This window comes from Astyanax mexicanus, chromosome 11, assembly GCF_023375975.1.
Source record: "Astyanax mexicanus isolate ESR-SI-001 chromosome 11, AstMex3_surface, whole genome shotgun sequence".
In the NCBI taxonomy this organism is placed as follows: Eukaryota; Metazoa; Chordata; class Actinopteri; order Characiformes; family Acestrorhamphidae; genus Astyanax; species Astyanax mexicanus.
In genome coordinates this window covers 51,795,693-51,811,919 of record NC_064418.1, presented here as the reverse complement: position 1 = coordinate 51,811,919, position 16,227 = coordinate 51,795,693, and the positions used below count along the sequence as shown (strand labels likewise).

The window sequence follows — 16,227 nt, the reverse complement described above, 5'->3', positions numbered from 1 at the left end:
ATCAATAAATACATCACCACCATCACTGATCAATAAATACATCACGACTGATCACTGATCAATAAATGCATCACCACCATCACTGATCAATAAATACATCACCACCATCACTGATCAATAAATACATCACCACCATCACTGATCAATAAATACATCACGACTGATCACTGATCAATAAATACATCACCACTGATCACTAATCAATAAATACATTACCTCTGATCACTGATCAATAAATACATCACCACTGATCACTGATCAATAAATACATTACCTCTGATCACTGATCAATAAATACATCACCACCATCACTGATCAATAAATACATCACCACCATCACTGATCAATAAGTAGATCACCACTGATCACTGATCAATAAATACATTACCTCTGATCACTGATCAATAAATACATCACCACTAATCACTGATCAATAAATACATCACCACTGATCACTGATCAATAAATACATCACCACCATCACTGATCAATAAAAACATCACCTCTGATCACTGATCAATAAATACTTTACCACTGATCACTGATCAGTAAATACATTACCACTGATCTCTGATCAATAAATACATTACCACTGATCACTGATCAATAAATAGTGAATTCTGAAACACTGCTTTATCCACACTGTTACTGACTGTACTGATCTGAGGCTTTTTCTCAGTCTCTCATATCTGTCTGTCTGATTTGACTCACCCGTCTATCTGTCCGTCAGGAGTATTTATACCACACACTGCGATGCTAACATACTAGCCTCATGCTAACACACTAGTTCCAAGCTAGCACATTAGCCCCAAGCCAAAACACTAGCCTCATGCTAACACACTAGCTCCAAGCTAACACATTAGCCCCAAGCCAAAACACTAGCCTCATGCTACCACACTAGCTCCAAGCTAAAACATTAGCTCCAAGCTAAAACAATAGCCTCATGCTAACACACTAGCTCCAAGCTAAAACATTAGCTCCAAGCCAAAACACTAGCCTCATGCTAACACACTAGCTCCAAGCTAAAACATTAGCTCCAAGCCAAAACACTAGCCTCATGCTAACACACTAGCACCAAGATAACACATTAGCTCCAAGCTAAAACATAGCTTCATGCTAACACACTAGCTCACTAACACATTAGCTCCAAGCTACAACAGAAGCCTTATGCTAACACACTGGCACCAAGGTAACACATTAGCTTCAAACTAAAACACTAGCACCAAGCTAACACATTTGCTTTAAGCTAACACACTAGCCTGATGTAAACACACTAGCACCAAGCTAGCACATTAGCTCCAAGCTAAACAACTAGCCTAATGCTAACAGACTAGCTCCAAACTAATACATTAATTTGCATTTGCATAAGCTTGGAACATGCATAACATATTAGTGCCAAGCTAAAATGCTAGCTGCAAGCTAACATATTAGCTCCAAGCTAATACACTAGTTTCAAGCTAACACATTAGTTCCAAGCCAAAACACTAGCCTCATGCTAACTAACAAGCCTCATGCTAACATACTAGCTCCAAGCTAACATATTAGCTCCAAGCTAAAATACTAGCCCCAAGCTTATACACTAGCTCCAAGCTAAAACACTAGCCTTATGCTAGCTCCAAGCTAATACACTAGTTCCAAACTAACACTTTAGCTCCAAGCTAAAACACTAGCCTCATGCTAACTAACTAGCCTCATGCTAACACACAAGCTCCAAGCTAAAACACTAGCATCATGCTAACATACTAGCATCAAGCTAACACATTAGCTCCAAGCTAAAACACTAGCCTTATGCTAACACACTAGCCTAATGCTTACACACTATCTCCAAGCTAACACATTAGCCTCATGTTAACACACTAGCCTCATGCTAGCACACTAGCTCCAAGCTAAAACACTAGCATCATGCTAACATACTAGCATCAAGCTAACACATTAGCTCCAAGCTAAAACACTAGCCTTATGCTAACACACTAGCCTAATGCTTACACACTATCTCCAAGCTAACACATTAGCCTCATGTTAACACACTAGCCTCATGCTAGCACACTAGCTCCAAGCTAAAACACTAGCCTCATGCTAACACACTAGCACCAAGATAACACATTAGCTCCAAGCTAAAACACTAGCCTCATGCTAACACACTAGTACCAAGCTAACACATTAGCTCCATGCTAACATACTAGCTGCAACCTAACTCTTTAGCCTAAACTAATCCACTAATCCCAGGCAATAATGGTATACCCAAGCTAACACATTAGCCTCATGGTAACACATTAGCTCTGAGCTAATACATTAGCATCAAACTAAAACATTAGCACTTAGCTAACACATTAGCCTGAAGTGAACACTGTAAAGCTAAGCTAACACACTAGCCTCAAGCTAACAAATTAGCCTCAAGATAACACTGTAAACTAGCATGATAACATTTATTCTATCTACTCGTGCAGAATCACATGTTTAGCATCACTAAAATAACACATGTCTGTTTATGGATATTATTATGGTTAATATGGATTTTATATAAATGTACAGAAATATTATATTAATTTTGTATTTGACTGCAGGGAATGCGAGGATCTCAGGGGAACGGAGGGAAACCGGGTCCAATGGTAAGAGATCACCGGCTTTATCAGCAGTTTATGATTTGATTAAATATGTAATATATAAATATATATATAAATATATATAATCTGTGATTGTGTTCAGGGGCCGATGGGGATTATTGGAGCAGCAGGTTATCCAGGAGCTCCAGGAATGAAGGTGAGAATCTCCTCTGTTCTTCTCCTCCTTTATTAAATAATAACAGTAATTCATTATTAATACAGTGATTAGTGCTGTCAGTGTGAACACAATTAATCTGAAATCATTTCATTTTAATGTCATTACTCACTTTACTCCCATAATTCACTCTGTTTACAGTCTAGTGATGTTTTATTTAGTGATATAAAACAGTGTTTATGTTCTGGAGTAAATATTTATGATGTTTCTTCTCTCCAGGTTGATGAAGGTGTGGAATATGGAGCTAAACTATCGTTTATTACCTCAATTAAAATCAGAACATTAAAATATTCTCAGTTAAAATCAGTAAATCTACCCTGAGATTAAAATACAATAAACTGGATCTAAAGATAACTACAATATTACTATCACAATATTATCACTATCACACTGTTATCACTCTTTCTGTGATACAGAGAAATGCTGCTGTAATTAATACAGTTCATTATTAAAGTTATTAACACCACTGATATAAAATATTTTAATTAATTAATTAATTGATTGATTAAGGCGGCTATGATAGAAGATGTTTAATTTATGGTGAAATATTTCAGTATAATTGAAAATCATCACATGACTTTTATTCAGAAATTATTCAGAAAATTCACACTTTTTTTAGACATTTTTCAGAAGTTTGTGTTTTTTATTTTTGGAAATTTGTATTTTGAATATTAAGAAATATGTTGTGATATAAATGTATTCTCTATAATCCAGATCTGCTGGTATTGATTGTTTTCAGGTGTGGTTTGATTGCGCACTAGTGATCAGTAGTGATCAGTAGTGAACAGTAGTGAACAGTAGTGATCAGTAGTAAACAGTAGTGATCAGTAGTGATCAGTAGTAAACAGTAGTGATCAGTAGTGATCAGTAGTGAACAGTAGTGATCAGTAGTGAACAGTAGTGATCAGTAGTGATCAGTAGTGAACAGTAGTGAACAGTAGTGATCAGTAGTGAACAGTAGTGAACAGTAGTAAACAGTAGTGATCAGTAGTGATCAGTAGTGAACAGTAGTAAACAGTAGTAATCAGTAGTGAACAGTAGTGAACAGTAGTGATCAGTAGTGAACAGTAGTGATCAGTAGTGAACAGTAGTAAACAGTAGTGATCAGTAGTGATCAGTAGTAAACAGTAGTGAACAGTAGTGATCAGTAGTAAACAGTAGTGATCAGTAGTGATCAGTAGTAAACAGTAGTGATCAGTAGTGATCAGTAGTGAACAGTAGTAAACAGTAGTGATCAGTAGTGATCAGTAGTGAACAGTAGTGATCAGTAGTAAACAGTAGTGAACAGTAGTGATCAGTAGTGATCAGTAGTGAACAGTAGTGATCAGTAGTGATCAGTAGTGAACAGTAGTGAACAGTAGTGATCAGTAGTGAACAGTAGTAAACAGTAGTAAACAGTAGTGATCAGTAGTGATCAGTAGTGAACAGTAGTGAACAGTAGTGATCAGTAGTAAACAGTAGTGATCAGTAGTGATCAGTAGTAAACAGTAGTGATCAGTAGTAATCAGTAGTGAACAGTAGTGAACAGTAGTGATCAGTAGTGAACAGTAGTGATCAGTAGTGATCAGTAGTGAACAGTAGTGATCAGTAGTGAACAGTAGTGAACAGTAGTGATCAGTAGTGAACAGTAGTGAACAGTAGTGATCAGTAGTGAACAGTAGTGATCAGTAGTGAACAGTAGTAAACAGTAGTGATCAGTAGTGATCAGTAGTAAACAGTAGTGAACAGTAGTGATCAGTAGTAAACAGTAGTGATCAGTAGTGATCAGTAGTAAACAGTAGTGATCAGTAGTGATCAGTAGTGAACAGTAGTAAACAGTAGTGATCAGTAGTGATCAGTAGTGAACAGTAGTGATCAGTAGTAAACAGTAGTGAACAGTAGTGATCAGTAGTGATCAGTAGTGAACAGTAGTGATCAGTAGTGATCAGTAGTGAACAGTAGTGAACAGTAGTGATCAGTAGTGAACAGTAGTAAACAGTAGTAAACAGTAGTGATCAGTAGTGATCAGTAGTGAACAGTAGTGAACAGTAGTGATCAGTAGTAAACAGTAGTGATCAGTAGTGATCAGTAGTAAACAGTAGTGATCAGTAGTAATCAGTAGTGAACAGTAGTGAACAGTAGTGATCAGTAGTGAACAGTAGTGATCAGTAGTGATCAGTAGTGAACAGTAGTGATCAGTAGTGAACAGTAGTGAACAGTAGTGATCAGTAGTGAACAGTAGTAAACAGTAGTGATCAGTAGTGATCAGTAGTGAACAGTAGTAAACAGTAGTGATCAGTAGTGATCAGTAGTAAACAGTAGTGAACAGTAGTGATCAGTAGTAAACAGTAGTGATCAGTAGTGATCAGTAGTAAACAGTAGTGATCAGTAGTGATCAGTAGTGAACAGTAGTAAACAGTAGTGATCAGTAGTGATCAGTAGTGAACAGTAGTGATCAGTAGTAAACAGTAGTGAACAGTAGTGATCAGTAGTGATCAGTAGTGAACAGTAGTGAACAGTAGTGATCAGTAGTGATCAGTAGTGAACAGTAGTGAACAGTAGTGATCAGTAGTAAACAGTAGTGATCAGTAGTGAACAGTAGTAAACAGTAGTGATCAGTAGTGAACAGTAGTGAACAGTAGTGAACAGTAGTGATCAGTAGTAAACAGTAGTGATCAGTAGTGATCAGTAGTAAACAGTAGTGATCAGTAGTGATCAGTAGTGAACAGTAGTAAACAGTAGTGATCAGTAGTGATCAGTAGTGAACAGTAGTGATCAGTAGTAAACAGTAGTGAACAGTAGTGATCAGTAGTGAACAGTAGTGAACAGTAGTAAACAGTAGTGATCAGTAGTGATCAGTAGTGAACAGTAGTAAACAGTAGTGATCAGTAGTAAACAGTAGTGATCAGTAGTGAACAGTAGTAAACAGTAGTGATCAGTAGTGATCAGTAGTGAACAGTAGTGATCAGTAGTGAACAGTAGTGAACAGTAGTGATCAGTAGTGAACAGTAGTGAACAGTAGTGATCTTCTGTCCTGCAGGGTCAACCTGGACCTACTGGAGTTCGGGGTCCTGAAGGACCTCAGGGACAGAGAGGAGAGACCGGTCTACAAGGCAGAGCTGGACCAATGGGCATTCAGGTTTCTGATCATCTCCTAATTACTGATATATAACTGATAATTTACCTATATATAACTAATATATTACTGACATATTACTGATATATATAACTGATATATAACTGATATATAACTGATATATATAACTGATATATAACATATATAACTGATATATAACCGTTTTCTCTGTCTGATGTTTTAATCTGATCTAATGCTGAACTGTTCAGGGACCCATGGGTGTGGATGGAGGTACCGGTTCTAAAGGTCCAGTGGTAAGTTTTTAATCTCTAGAATTAAATGAATCAGTATTTATAGTACTGAACACAGAGCTGAATTATTCAATCATACACAATCAGATTTATTTATAATAAGATTAATTATGCGCATGTTATTAATGATATAATGTGATTAATTATGCGTGTTGTGTTTCAGGGGAACGTCGGGCCGGGGGGTCCCGTTGGTCTCCTCGGTCCTCCTGGTCCTCCAGGACCTCAGGGCAGCACCGGCCAGCCGGGTATCAAAGGACAAGGGGTAAAATCTGATTATCAGAATTATATCAAACATAACCGGATCTGATCTAATCTGATTTACTTTACAGTAAAAGTAGATTATTTAATATTATTTACCACAGAATATATGAACTAATTATTCATTTACACTGTTTAACACTAATTAAGACATTATTAATTATTACAAAATGATTGAACCAATTAAACGCATGATTCAGTTCTTTATTATGCAAATTTACAGAATAACCTTCCAGGAATCTTTTCATGACGTTTTTTAAACGTTTTAATAACGTTCAGTAAACCTGCAGTTTCCAGTTCTGCAGTGTGAAACCGAAACTAAACGGATTAAATACAGAACAGAATTATATCATTTACACAAACATCTTAACACAGCCATTAATTCTGTATTAATTCTGTAATAATTCTGTATTAAATTTGTATTAAATTTTTATTAATTCTGTATTAATGCAGTATTAATTCAGTATTAATTCTGTATTAATTCTGTTTTAATTCAGTATTAATTCTGTTTTAATTCTGTATTAATTCTGTTTTAATTCTGTATTAATTCTGTATTATTTCTGTATTAATTCTGTTTTAATTCTGTATTAATTCTGTTTTAATTCTGTATTAATTCTGTATTATTTCTGTATTATTTCTGTATTAATTCTGTATTAATTCTGTTTTAATTCTGTTTTAATTCTGTTTTAATTCTGTATTAATTCTGTTTTAATTCTGTATTAATTCTGTATTAATTCTGTTTTAATTCTGTATTAATTCTGTATTATTTCTGTATTATTTCTGTTTTAATTCTGTATTAATTCTGTATTAATTCTGTATTATTTCTGTATTAATTCTGTTTTAATTCTGTATTAATTCTGTATTATTTCTGTATTAATTCTGTTTTAATTCTGTATTAATTCAGTTTTATTTCTGTATTAATAAACCGTATCTCTGTTTTAAGGGAGACGTCGGTGTTCCTGGATTTAAAGGAGAAGCAGGACCTAAAGGAGAACAGGTAAATGGAGCTGATGATCGGACAAACCTAATCTAAATTTAGAACTGATTAAAAACAGATCTTGATTTCTGATTGGATAAATTCAGGGACCTCAGGGAGCTCAGGGTGTGATTGGACCTCAGGGAGAAGAAGGGAAAAGAGGAAACAGAGGAGATCCGGGTTCTGTAGGACCACCTGGACCCGTCGGCGAGAGAGTACTTATCTCATACTTATTTCATCTTTATCTCATCTTTATCTCATACTTATCTCATAATTATCTCATACTTATCTCATCTTTATCTCATACTTATCTCATACTTATCTCATACTTATCTCATACTTATCTCATCTTTATCTCATACTTATCTCATACTTATCTCATACTTATCTCATCTTTATCTCATCTTTATCTCATACTTATCTCATACTTATCTCATACTTATCTCATCTTTATCTCATACTTATCTCATACTTATCTCATACTTATCTCATACTTATCTCATACTTATTTCATCTTTATCTCATACTTATCTCATACTTATCTCATCCTTATCTCATACTTATCTCATCCTTATCTCATCCTTATCTCATCTTTATCTTATACTTATTCATCTTTATCTCATCCTTATCTCATCCTTATCTCATCCTTATCTCATCTTTATCTCATCTTTATCTCATCCTTATCTCATCTTTATCTTATACTTATTTCATCTTTATCTCATCCTTATCTCATCCTTATCTCATACTTATCTCATCCTTATCTCATCTTTATCTCATCCTTATCTCATCCTTATTTCATCTTTATCTCATCTTTATCTCATCCTTATCTCATCCTTATCTCATCTTTATCTTATACTTATTTCATCTTTATCTCATACTTATCTCATCCTATCTCATACTTATCTCATCCTTATCTCATCTTTATCTCATCCTTATCTCATACTTATTTCATCTTTATCTCATCCTTATCTCATCCTTATCTCATCTTTATCTTATACTTATTTCATCTTTATCTCATACTTATCTCATCCTTATCTCATCCTTATCTCATCCCAGTATCTCATCAGCAGTAAATCTACATTAATATTAATGTTATTATTAATATTTCAGGGAGCTCCTGGAAATCGGGGTTTCCCTGGTCAGGACGGATTACAGGGAGCTAAAGTAAGTAGATCTAATATTAATATTTTGATATATTTAAATGAACAGTTTGTAAATCAGATCAATAGATTAACAAAATACTAAATATATTACTGTATATGTTTTTAAGGGAGCACAAGGAGACCGCGGAATTACAGGAACATCAGGCCCCAAAGGATCCACTGGAGATCCAGGAAGACTGGGTGAACCAGGCCTGCCAGGCGCCAGGGTAACACCTATAAACACCTATAAACACCTACAAACACATATAAACACATATAAACACATATAAAACTTTAAATAACACTTATAAACACCTACAAACACATATAAACACATATAAACACATATAAAACTTTAAATAACGCCTATAAACACCTACAAACACTTATAAACACCTATAAACACATATAAAACTTTAAATAACGCCTATAAACACCTACAAACACTTATAAACGCCTATAAACACCTTTAAACACCTACAAACACATGTAAACACATATAAACACATATAAAAACTTTAAATAACACCTATAAACACCTATAAACACATTTAAACACATATAAAACCGAAACTAAACGGATTAAATACAGAACAGAATTATATCATTTACACAAACATCTTAACACAGCCATTAATTCTGTATTAATTCTGTAATAATTCTGTATTAAATTTGTATTAAATTTGTATTAATTCTGTATTAATTCAGTATTAATTGTGTATTAATTCAGTATTAATTCTGTATTAATTAACACTTTATAAACACCTATAAACACTTTATAAACACTATGTAAACACTTATAAACCCTCATAAACACATATAAACATCTATAAACACTTATAAGCACATATAAACACACATTGACACCTACAAACACTATAAAACACTTATAAACACTATATTAACATTTATAAACACTATATTAACATTTATAAACACTATTTAAACACTTGAAATACCTAAATAAGTTGTGCTAAACATTACCTGATGATTTGATGGATGGTATTACTGTAAAAATATTATATAATTATTCAGATTATTTTATTAATATTTGTATGATTTTGTATCTATTAAGAGTGTTTTATTGGACAGGTGGATCACTGTGATCATTTCAGGCATTATTTTATTTATCTATTACTTCTTTAATTGAAAAAAACATAAATAAAATAAGACTTTTAGTAGATAATAATACTTATTGATTTAAGTTCTTTACTGTAGTGCAGCTGTGTGTTTATTACAGTGATTAATGTGATGATTAATGTAGTGATTAATGTGATGATTAATGTAGTAATTAAGGTGATGATTAATGTGATGATGATGTTTTATTGTAGGGTCTGACTGGGACTCCTGGAGTTCAGGGAGCTGAGGGGAAGCCGGGTCCGCTGGTGAGTTTAATATATATTTTAGAGCCATAACTGTTTTATATTCAGGTTCTCTGATCAGGATATTATGTAATATAATTGTAAATCTCAGTCACATTTGATTGACTATGAAACATAAAACATACATAAGAAAACATATAAATTAATTCTTTTAGAATTCAGTATTTTGAAGGATGTTTTTTTCCTTTATTTTAAATGTAATGATGATTTACGGCTGTAGATGAAGAGATATCCAAAACCATTTTTCTGAAATTGTTCTATTTTTTAGATGTCTCTAAAACGTTCTTTTATATTCAGTTATGTGAAATTTCTGTTGTTGCAGCTGTTTTTTTATTAGTAACACTAAACCACTTTATTTCCTGTTACGCCCAAAACACACCTATGATTAATGAAGAGAAATAATACATGACTTTTACTCTTTCCAGCAGCGCGCTGTACTTTTCCCGTCATTACGACAGCAAAGACACACTGACTTTTACTTTTTCTTACTTTCAGCATCTGATTTGTGTTTGTTGTTCTATTGCGTCTATGAGATTTTCTCATTTAATAATTATGATTTATATAATCTTTAATGTCTTTATGATATTTATGATTTATGTGATTTTAAATATAAAGTCCTGTAATGTCTGCAGGGAGCTACAGGTGAGGACGGACGTCCTGGACCTCCAGGATCTACAGGAACCAGAGGTCCTGCAGGATCGATGGGTCTCCCGGGTCCCAAAGGTTTCAGTGTGAGTAAATAATCAATACACTGATCAGATTGATCAGATCGATCAGATTTACTGATTAAATCACATGTTCATGATTCTCTCCTGTCTGATTAATCTGATTTGTGTAATTTATTATTATATGTAAATCAGGGCGATCCAGGAAAAACAGGAGAACAAGGATCACCCGGAGCTCCAGGACAGAGGGTGGGTAAACACAACATTTATCTAGAACCACAACAAACATATACAGTAAATACAGTGTTAATACAGTGTTAATAAAAGTGTTATTAATCATGTGATCGTGTATTTTGTGTTCAGGGTCCTCCAGGGAAGGAGGGTGAAGTCGGTCCTCTCGGTTCTGCTGGACCACCAGTAAGATTTCTCCTCTGTATTTAAATATTTATATTTATATTTATATGTTTTAATGCAGGAGGAGGTGATTCACTGGGTAGTGGTGTTATCCACTGCTCCACACCAACCTTTAAAAAGATCACAGGGACTCTTCTCCACACAGGAGCAGACTGAGGAACTGAGGAACAGCTTCTTCCCCAGATCTGTCCTCCTGCTGAACTCCAGAGCTAACCCCCCCACCCCCACCCCCCCCGATCACTAACTGCACTATTATTTATCACATTTTATAATCTGTGTATCATAAAGTTCATCATATCCTGTAATATATTGTTTTTTATGCATCTGAAATGGTTAAGAGATCAGCAACACTAATATTAATAATTTATTTTTATTAATACAGGGACCCGCAGGTGACAGAGGAGAACAGGGACCTCCAGGAATGCCAGGCTTCCAGGTGAGACATGAATAATATAAAATAATAATCAATAAATTCTGTGTGTTATTACTGTTATATGTAGTGATTATTATGGGATATATCTGTGATATTCCTCTCTCTGGGTTTCAGGGTTTACCTGGTCCCCCTGGTCCAGTAGGAGAGGGAGGAAAACCTGGTGATCAGGTAAAACCACACAGCAGATACCGATCAATACCAACGTCTTTGAATTACTGATCAATACCAATGTCTCTGAAATACTGATCAATACCACCGTCTCTGAATTACTGATCAATACCACCGTCTCTGAATTACTGATCAATACCACCGTCTCTGAATTACTGATCAATACCAACGTCTCTGAATTACTGATCAATACCAACGTCTCTGAATTACTGATCAATACCAACGTCTCTGAATTACTGATCAATACCACCGTCTCTGAATTACTGATCAATACCACCGTCTCTGAATTACTGATCAATACCACCGTCTCTGAATTACTGATCAATACCACCGTCTCTGAATTACTGATCAATACCAACGTCTCTGAATTACTGATCAATACCAACGTCTCTGAATTACTGATCAATACCACCGTCTCTGAATTACTGATCAATACCACCGTCTCTGAATTACTGATCAATACCAACGTCTCTGAATTACTGATCAATACCAACGTCTCTGAATTACTGATCAATACCACCGTCTCTGAATTACTGATCAATACCACCGTCTCTGAATTACTGATCAATACCACCGTCTCTGAATTACTGATCAATACCACCGTCTCTGAATTACTGATCAATACCACCGTCTCTGAATTACTGATCAATACCAACGTCTCTGAATTACTGATCAATACCAACGTCTCTGAATTACTGATCAATACCACCGTCTCTGAATTACTGATCAATACCACCGTCTCTGAATTACTGATCAATACCAACGTCTCTGAATTACTGATCAATACCAACGTCTCTGAATTACTGATCAATACCAACGTCTCTGAATTACTGATCAATACCACCGTCTCTGAATTACTGATCAATACCACCGTCTCTGAATTACTGATCAATACCACCGTCTCTGAATTACTGATCAATACCAACGTCTCTGAATTACTGATCAATACCACCGTCTCTGAATTACTGATCAATACCACCGTCTCTGAATTACTGATCAATACCAACGTCTCTGAATTACTGATCAATACCAACGTCTCTGACTTACTGATCAATACCAACGTCTCTGAATTACTGATCAATACCACCGTCTCTGAATTACTGATCAATACCAACGTCTCTGAATTACTGATCAATACCAACGTCTCTGAATTACTGATCAATACCAACGTCTCTGAATTACTGATCAATACCACCGTCTCTGAATTACTGATCAATACCACCGTCTCTGAATTACTGATCAATACCACCGTCTCTGAATTACTGATCAATACCACCGTCTCTGAATTACTGATCAATACCACCGTCTCTGAATTACTGATCAATACCACCGTCTCTGAATTACTGATCAATACCACCGTCTCTGAATTACTGATCAATACCACCGTCTCTGAATTACTGATCAATACCACCGTCTCTGAATTACTGATCAATACCACCGTCTCTGAATTACTGATCAATACCACCGTCTCTGAATTACTGATCAATACCACCGTCTCTGAATTACTGATCAATACTGACCTTCACACAGTCAATTAACCAATCTGCTGACTGTCTGACTCATATCAACTGTATCTGATTACACTAATCAATATCTGATTACACTAATCAATATCTGATTATACTAATCAATATCTGATTATACTAATCAATATCTGAGAAGTTATGTAAGATCAGATTACTGATCCACTTTAATGAAACTCTGCATTAATTTAATGTAAAAATATATAAATATGGTAAATTTAACCCCAACAGCTCTGAATCTGATCTGTATTTAAAACAGAATTATGATTTAACCCAGATTAATCTAGATAATCAATTAATTGATTCATTGATCACTGTAATACAGATATTGCATTATGGGTTAAAATGTAACAGATACAGCATGTCTCAATAACAGTTTAATAACTTGGATAATAAATTGTAACTTTAGAAGTGAAAATACTATATGAATATTAATGAGCGAGGTCACATGATCACACATTCTCACAGTGTGACTGATCCAGTCTCTAATTATCATAATTTTACCCTGTTTATATAGTATAATATATAATCTGTTTATATAATATATTATGTAATATAATATTAATGTGTGTTTAGGGGATTCCGGGCGACGGGGGACCGGTTGGATTAATTGGACCGAGGGTGAGTTCATTTTTATTTATTAGATTTTTATTGTGATTAATAAGCAGCTCTTGTTTCGACAAAAATAAATCCTAAAAAACATTTTATCAATCATTTCTTAATATTTACAGTAGTTTAATCTCGTAGAAAATAGTATCTTATTTAAATTGAAGATTTTTTGTCTTTCTCAGGAATAATAAACTATCAATTCTTTGCTGAATTAAGCAAAAATATTTTCTGATAAAATAAGACATTTTTAGTAGAATAAATAACTAAATTTACTTTAATAATTTATTCTTTGTTTCACAGAAAGAATATAAATATTTAAGACTGAATTCAGATTGTGAGAGTGTAAAGGACTGCAGATTTATTTAACTAGAAATTACAGTTATTCTGAGATGATTTATGTAAATTAAAGGTAATAAATGTGATGTGTCACAGGGAGAGCGAGGAACTCCTGGAGAGAGAGGAGAACTCGGAACTCCAGGATTACCAGGATCTAAAGGGATCCCCGGAGCTCCAGGACCAGACGGACCAAAGGTAAATCTGACTCACCTGAGATTCAAATTTCATATTCATAAATATTCATACAGCTTTTAAATATCAGCACAATTACACACAATATTACAGTGAATAAAATATTACATATTAAAGTATTATCGATGTAAAACAGTATAAATTGATGAGATATAAACAAGATTTATCCATAAAAATCCATAAGAATAATAGAAATATTAAATGTGCAAAAGTCATAATTCTGCGCATAATAATGAGCATGTAGAGACGTCTGGCTGACCCACATGGAAACTTTAGATTAACATGATTAAGAACTGAGTCTCAGTTTCAGCAGAGAAGAGAATTAGAAATAGAATTAGAATTAGAATTAGAGTTAGAGTTAGAATTAGAATTAGAATTAGAATTAGAGTTAGAATTAGAATTAGAATTAGAGTTAGAGTTAGAATTAGAATTAGAATTAGAGTTGGAATTAGAATTAGAATTAGAATTAGAATTAGAGTTAGAGTTAGAATTAGAATTAGAATTAGAATTAGAATTAGAGTTAATCTGACAGAAGGAGAAGATCTGCAGTAATAAAGTTACTGATCAGATAAAGATAAAATAATAAATCATACAGAACTGCTGGAATAATAAATTATAGATTAGAATAATAGTTCATTATTAGTGAGTTATTAAAGTGAGTATATTAACCTGCCTGTAAGAGTTAATCAGGATTATTGATCTCTGATCACAGGGCAGTCCTGGACCCGCGGGAGCACTCGGAGATCTGGGTCCTCCAGGGCTTCAGGGAATGCCAGGAGAACGGGGCATCTCAGGACCCCCGGGACCTAAAGGAGAACGGGTAAGTTCCACAGCAGCATGAATCACTGATCTGTTAATATGATACCAGTCAAAAGTTTAGAGCTTTTTTTATTATTATAAAATGTTCTTTATCGTAGATTAATACTAAACTCATCCAAACTATAAAGAAAAACATATAGAATTATTTAATAAAAAATAATGTTAAACAAACCAGAATATATTTTATATTTTAGCTCCTCTTGTTTAGAGGATCAGTTTTGAACATCTCTGCTGGATTTTCTCAGTCAGTTTTATGAGGTAGAGTCTCCTGGAATTCAGGCTTTCAGTTAACAGCTGTGCTGAACTCATCAAGAGTTAATTACTTGAATTTCTTGTCTCTTAATGTAAAGTTTGAGAGCATCAGTTAAAGTAAAGTAGTGAAGAGGTAGAGTTACAGGTATACAGTGAATAGTGAATATTTCAGTAATGTTCGAATCCAGATTATGAGAAACAATAAATACTCAACTAAATACAGAAATAAATTACAGATCAGTTAATCTGAAAAGAAAAAGAACTTTGAAAGTTTCCTCAAAACCATCAAAAACATTCTGATGATGAAACTGGCACTCATCAGGACTGCCCTGATCCCTTGTGTTTCTTCATAGTCTTATATTAGTATTGATTTATAATATTGATTTTAGTACAGTATTGATTTATAATGTAGGAATAAATATGATCACTGATTAGAGTTTGAGTATCGGTTGTGTTTCAGGGAGCTTTAGGAGAGAAAGGATCAGAGGGAACTCCAGGAAACGACGGAGCCAGAGTAAGACTCACCTCCCCTACACTTCCTCTACACCTCCCCTACACCTCCCCTACACCTCCCCTACACCTCCTCTACACCTCCCCTACACTTCCTCTACACCTCCCCTACACCTCCTCTACACCTCCCCTACACCTCCTCTACACCTCCCCTACACTTCCTCTACACCTCCCCTACACCTCCTCTACACCTCCACTACACCTCCCCACACATACTCTACACCTCCCCACACATGCTCTACACCTCCCCTACACTTCCTCTACACCTCCCCTACACCTCCTCTACACCTCCCCTACACCTCCTCTACACCTCCCCTACACCTCCTCTACACCTCCCCTACACTTCCTCTACACCTCCCCTACACCTCCTCTACACCTCCCCTACACCTCCTCTACACCTCCCC

General features: G+C 34.8%; 1 protein-coding gene across 1 annotated transcript in view; it reads left to right on the top strand.

Moving 5' to 3' along the window:
- col5a2a (collagen, type V, alpha 2a) overlaps positions 1 to 16,227 on the top strand; it is a 62,044-nt gene that overhangs the window by 32,973 nt on the left and 12,844 nt on the right. Inside the window, exons 17-35 of the mRNA XM_049484660.1 lie at positions 2,565 to 2,609; positions 2,707 to 2,760; positions 5,798 to 5,896; positions 6,103 to 6,147; positions 6,308 to 6,406; positions 7,346 to 7,399; positions 7,486 to 7,593; positions 8,489 to 8,542; positions 8,649 to 8,747; positions 9,852 to 9,905; positions 10,535 to 10,633; positions 10,763 to 10,816; positions 10,931 to 10,984; positions 11,364 to 11,417; positions 11,529 to 11,582; positions 13,682 to 13,726; positions 14,147 to 14,245; positions 14,955 to 15,062; positions 15,774 to 15,827. Of these exons, the coding sequence (XP_049340617.1) occupies positions 2,565 to 2,609; positions 2,707 to 2,760; positions 5,798 to 5,896; positions 6,103 to 6,147; positions 6,308 to 6,406; positions 7,346 to 7,399; positions 7,486 to 7,593; positions 8,489 to 8,542; positions 8,649 to 8,747; positions 9,852 to 9,905; positions 10,535 to 10,633; positions 10,763 to 10,816; positions 10,931 to 10,984; positions 11,364 to 11,417; positions 11,529 to 11,582; positions 13,682 to 13,726; positions 14,147 to 14,245; positions 14,955 to 15,062; positions 15,774 to 15,827 (1,332 nt within the window). The remainder of the gene's footprint in view (positions 1 to 2,564; positions 2,610 to 2,706; positions 2,761 to 5,797; positions 5,897 to 6,102; positions 6,148 to 6,307; positions 6,407 to 7,345; positions 7,400 to 7,485; positions 7,594 to 8,488; positions 8,543 to 8,648; positions 8,748 to 9,851; positions 9,906 to 10,534; positions 10,634 to 10,762; positions 10,817 to 10,930; positions 10,985 to 11,363; positions 11,418 to 11,528; positions 11,583 to 13,681; positions 13,727 to 14,146; positions 14,246 to 14,954; positions 15,063 to 15,773; positions 15,828 to 16,227) is intronic.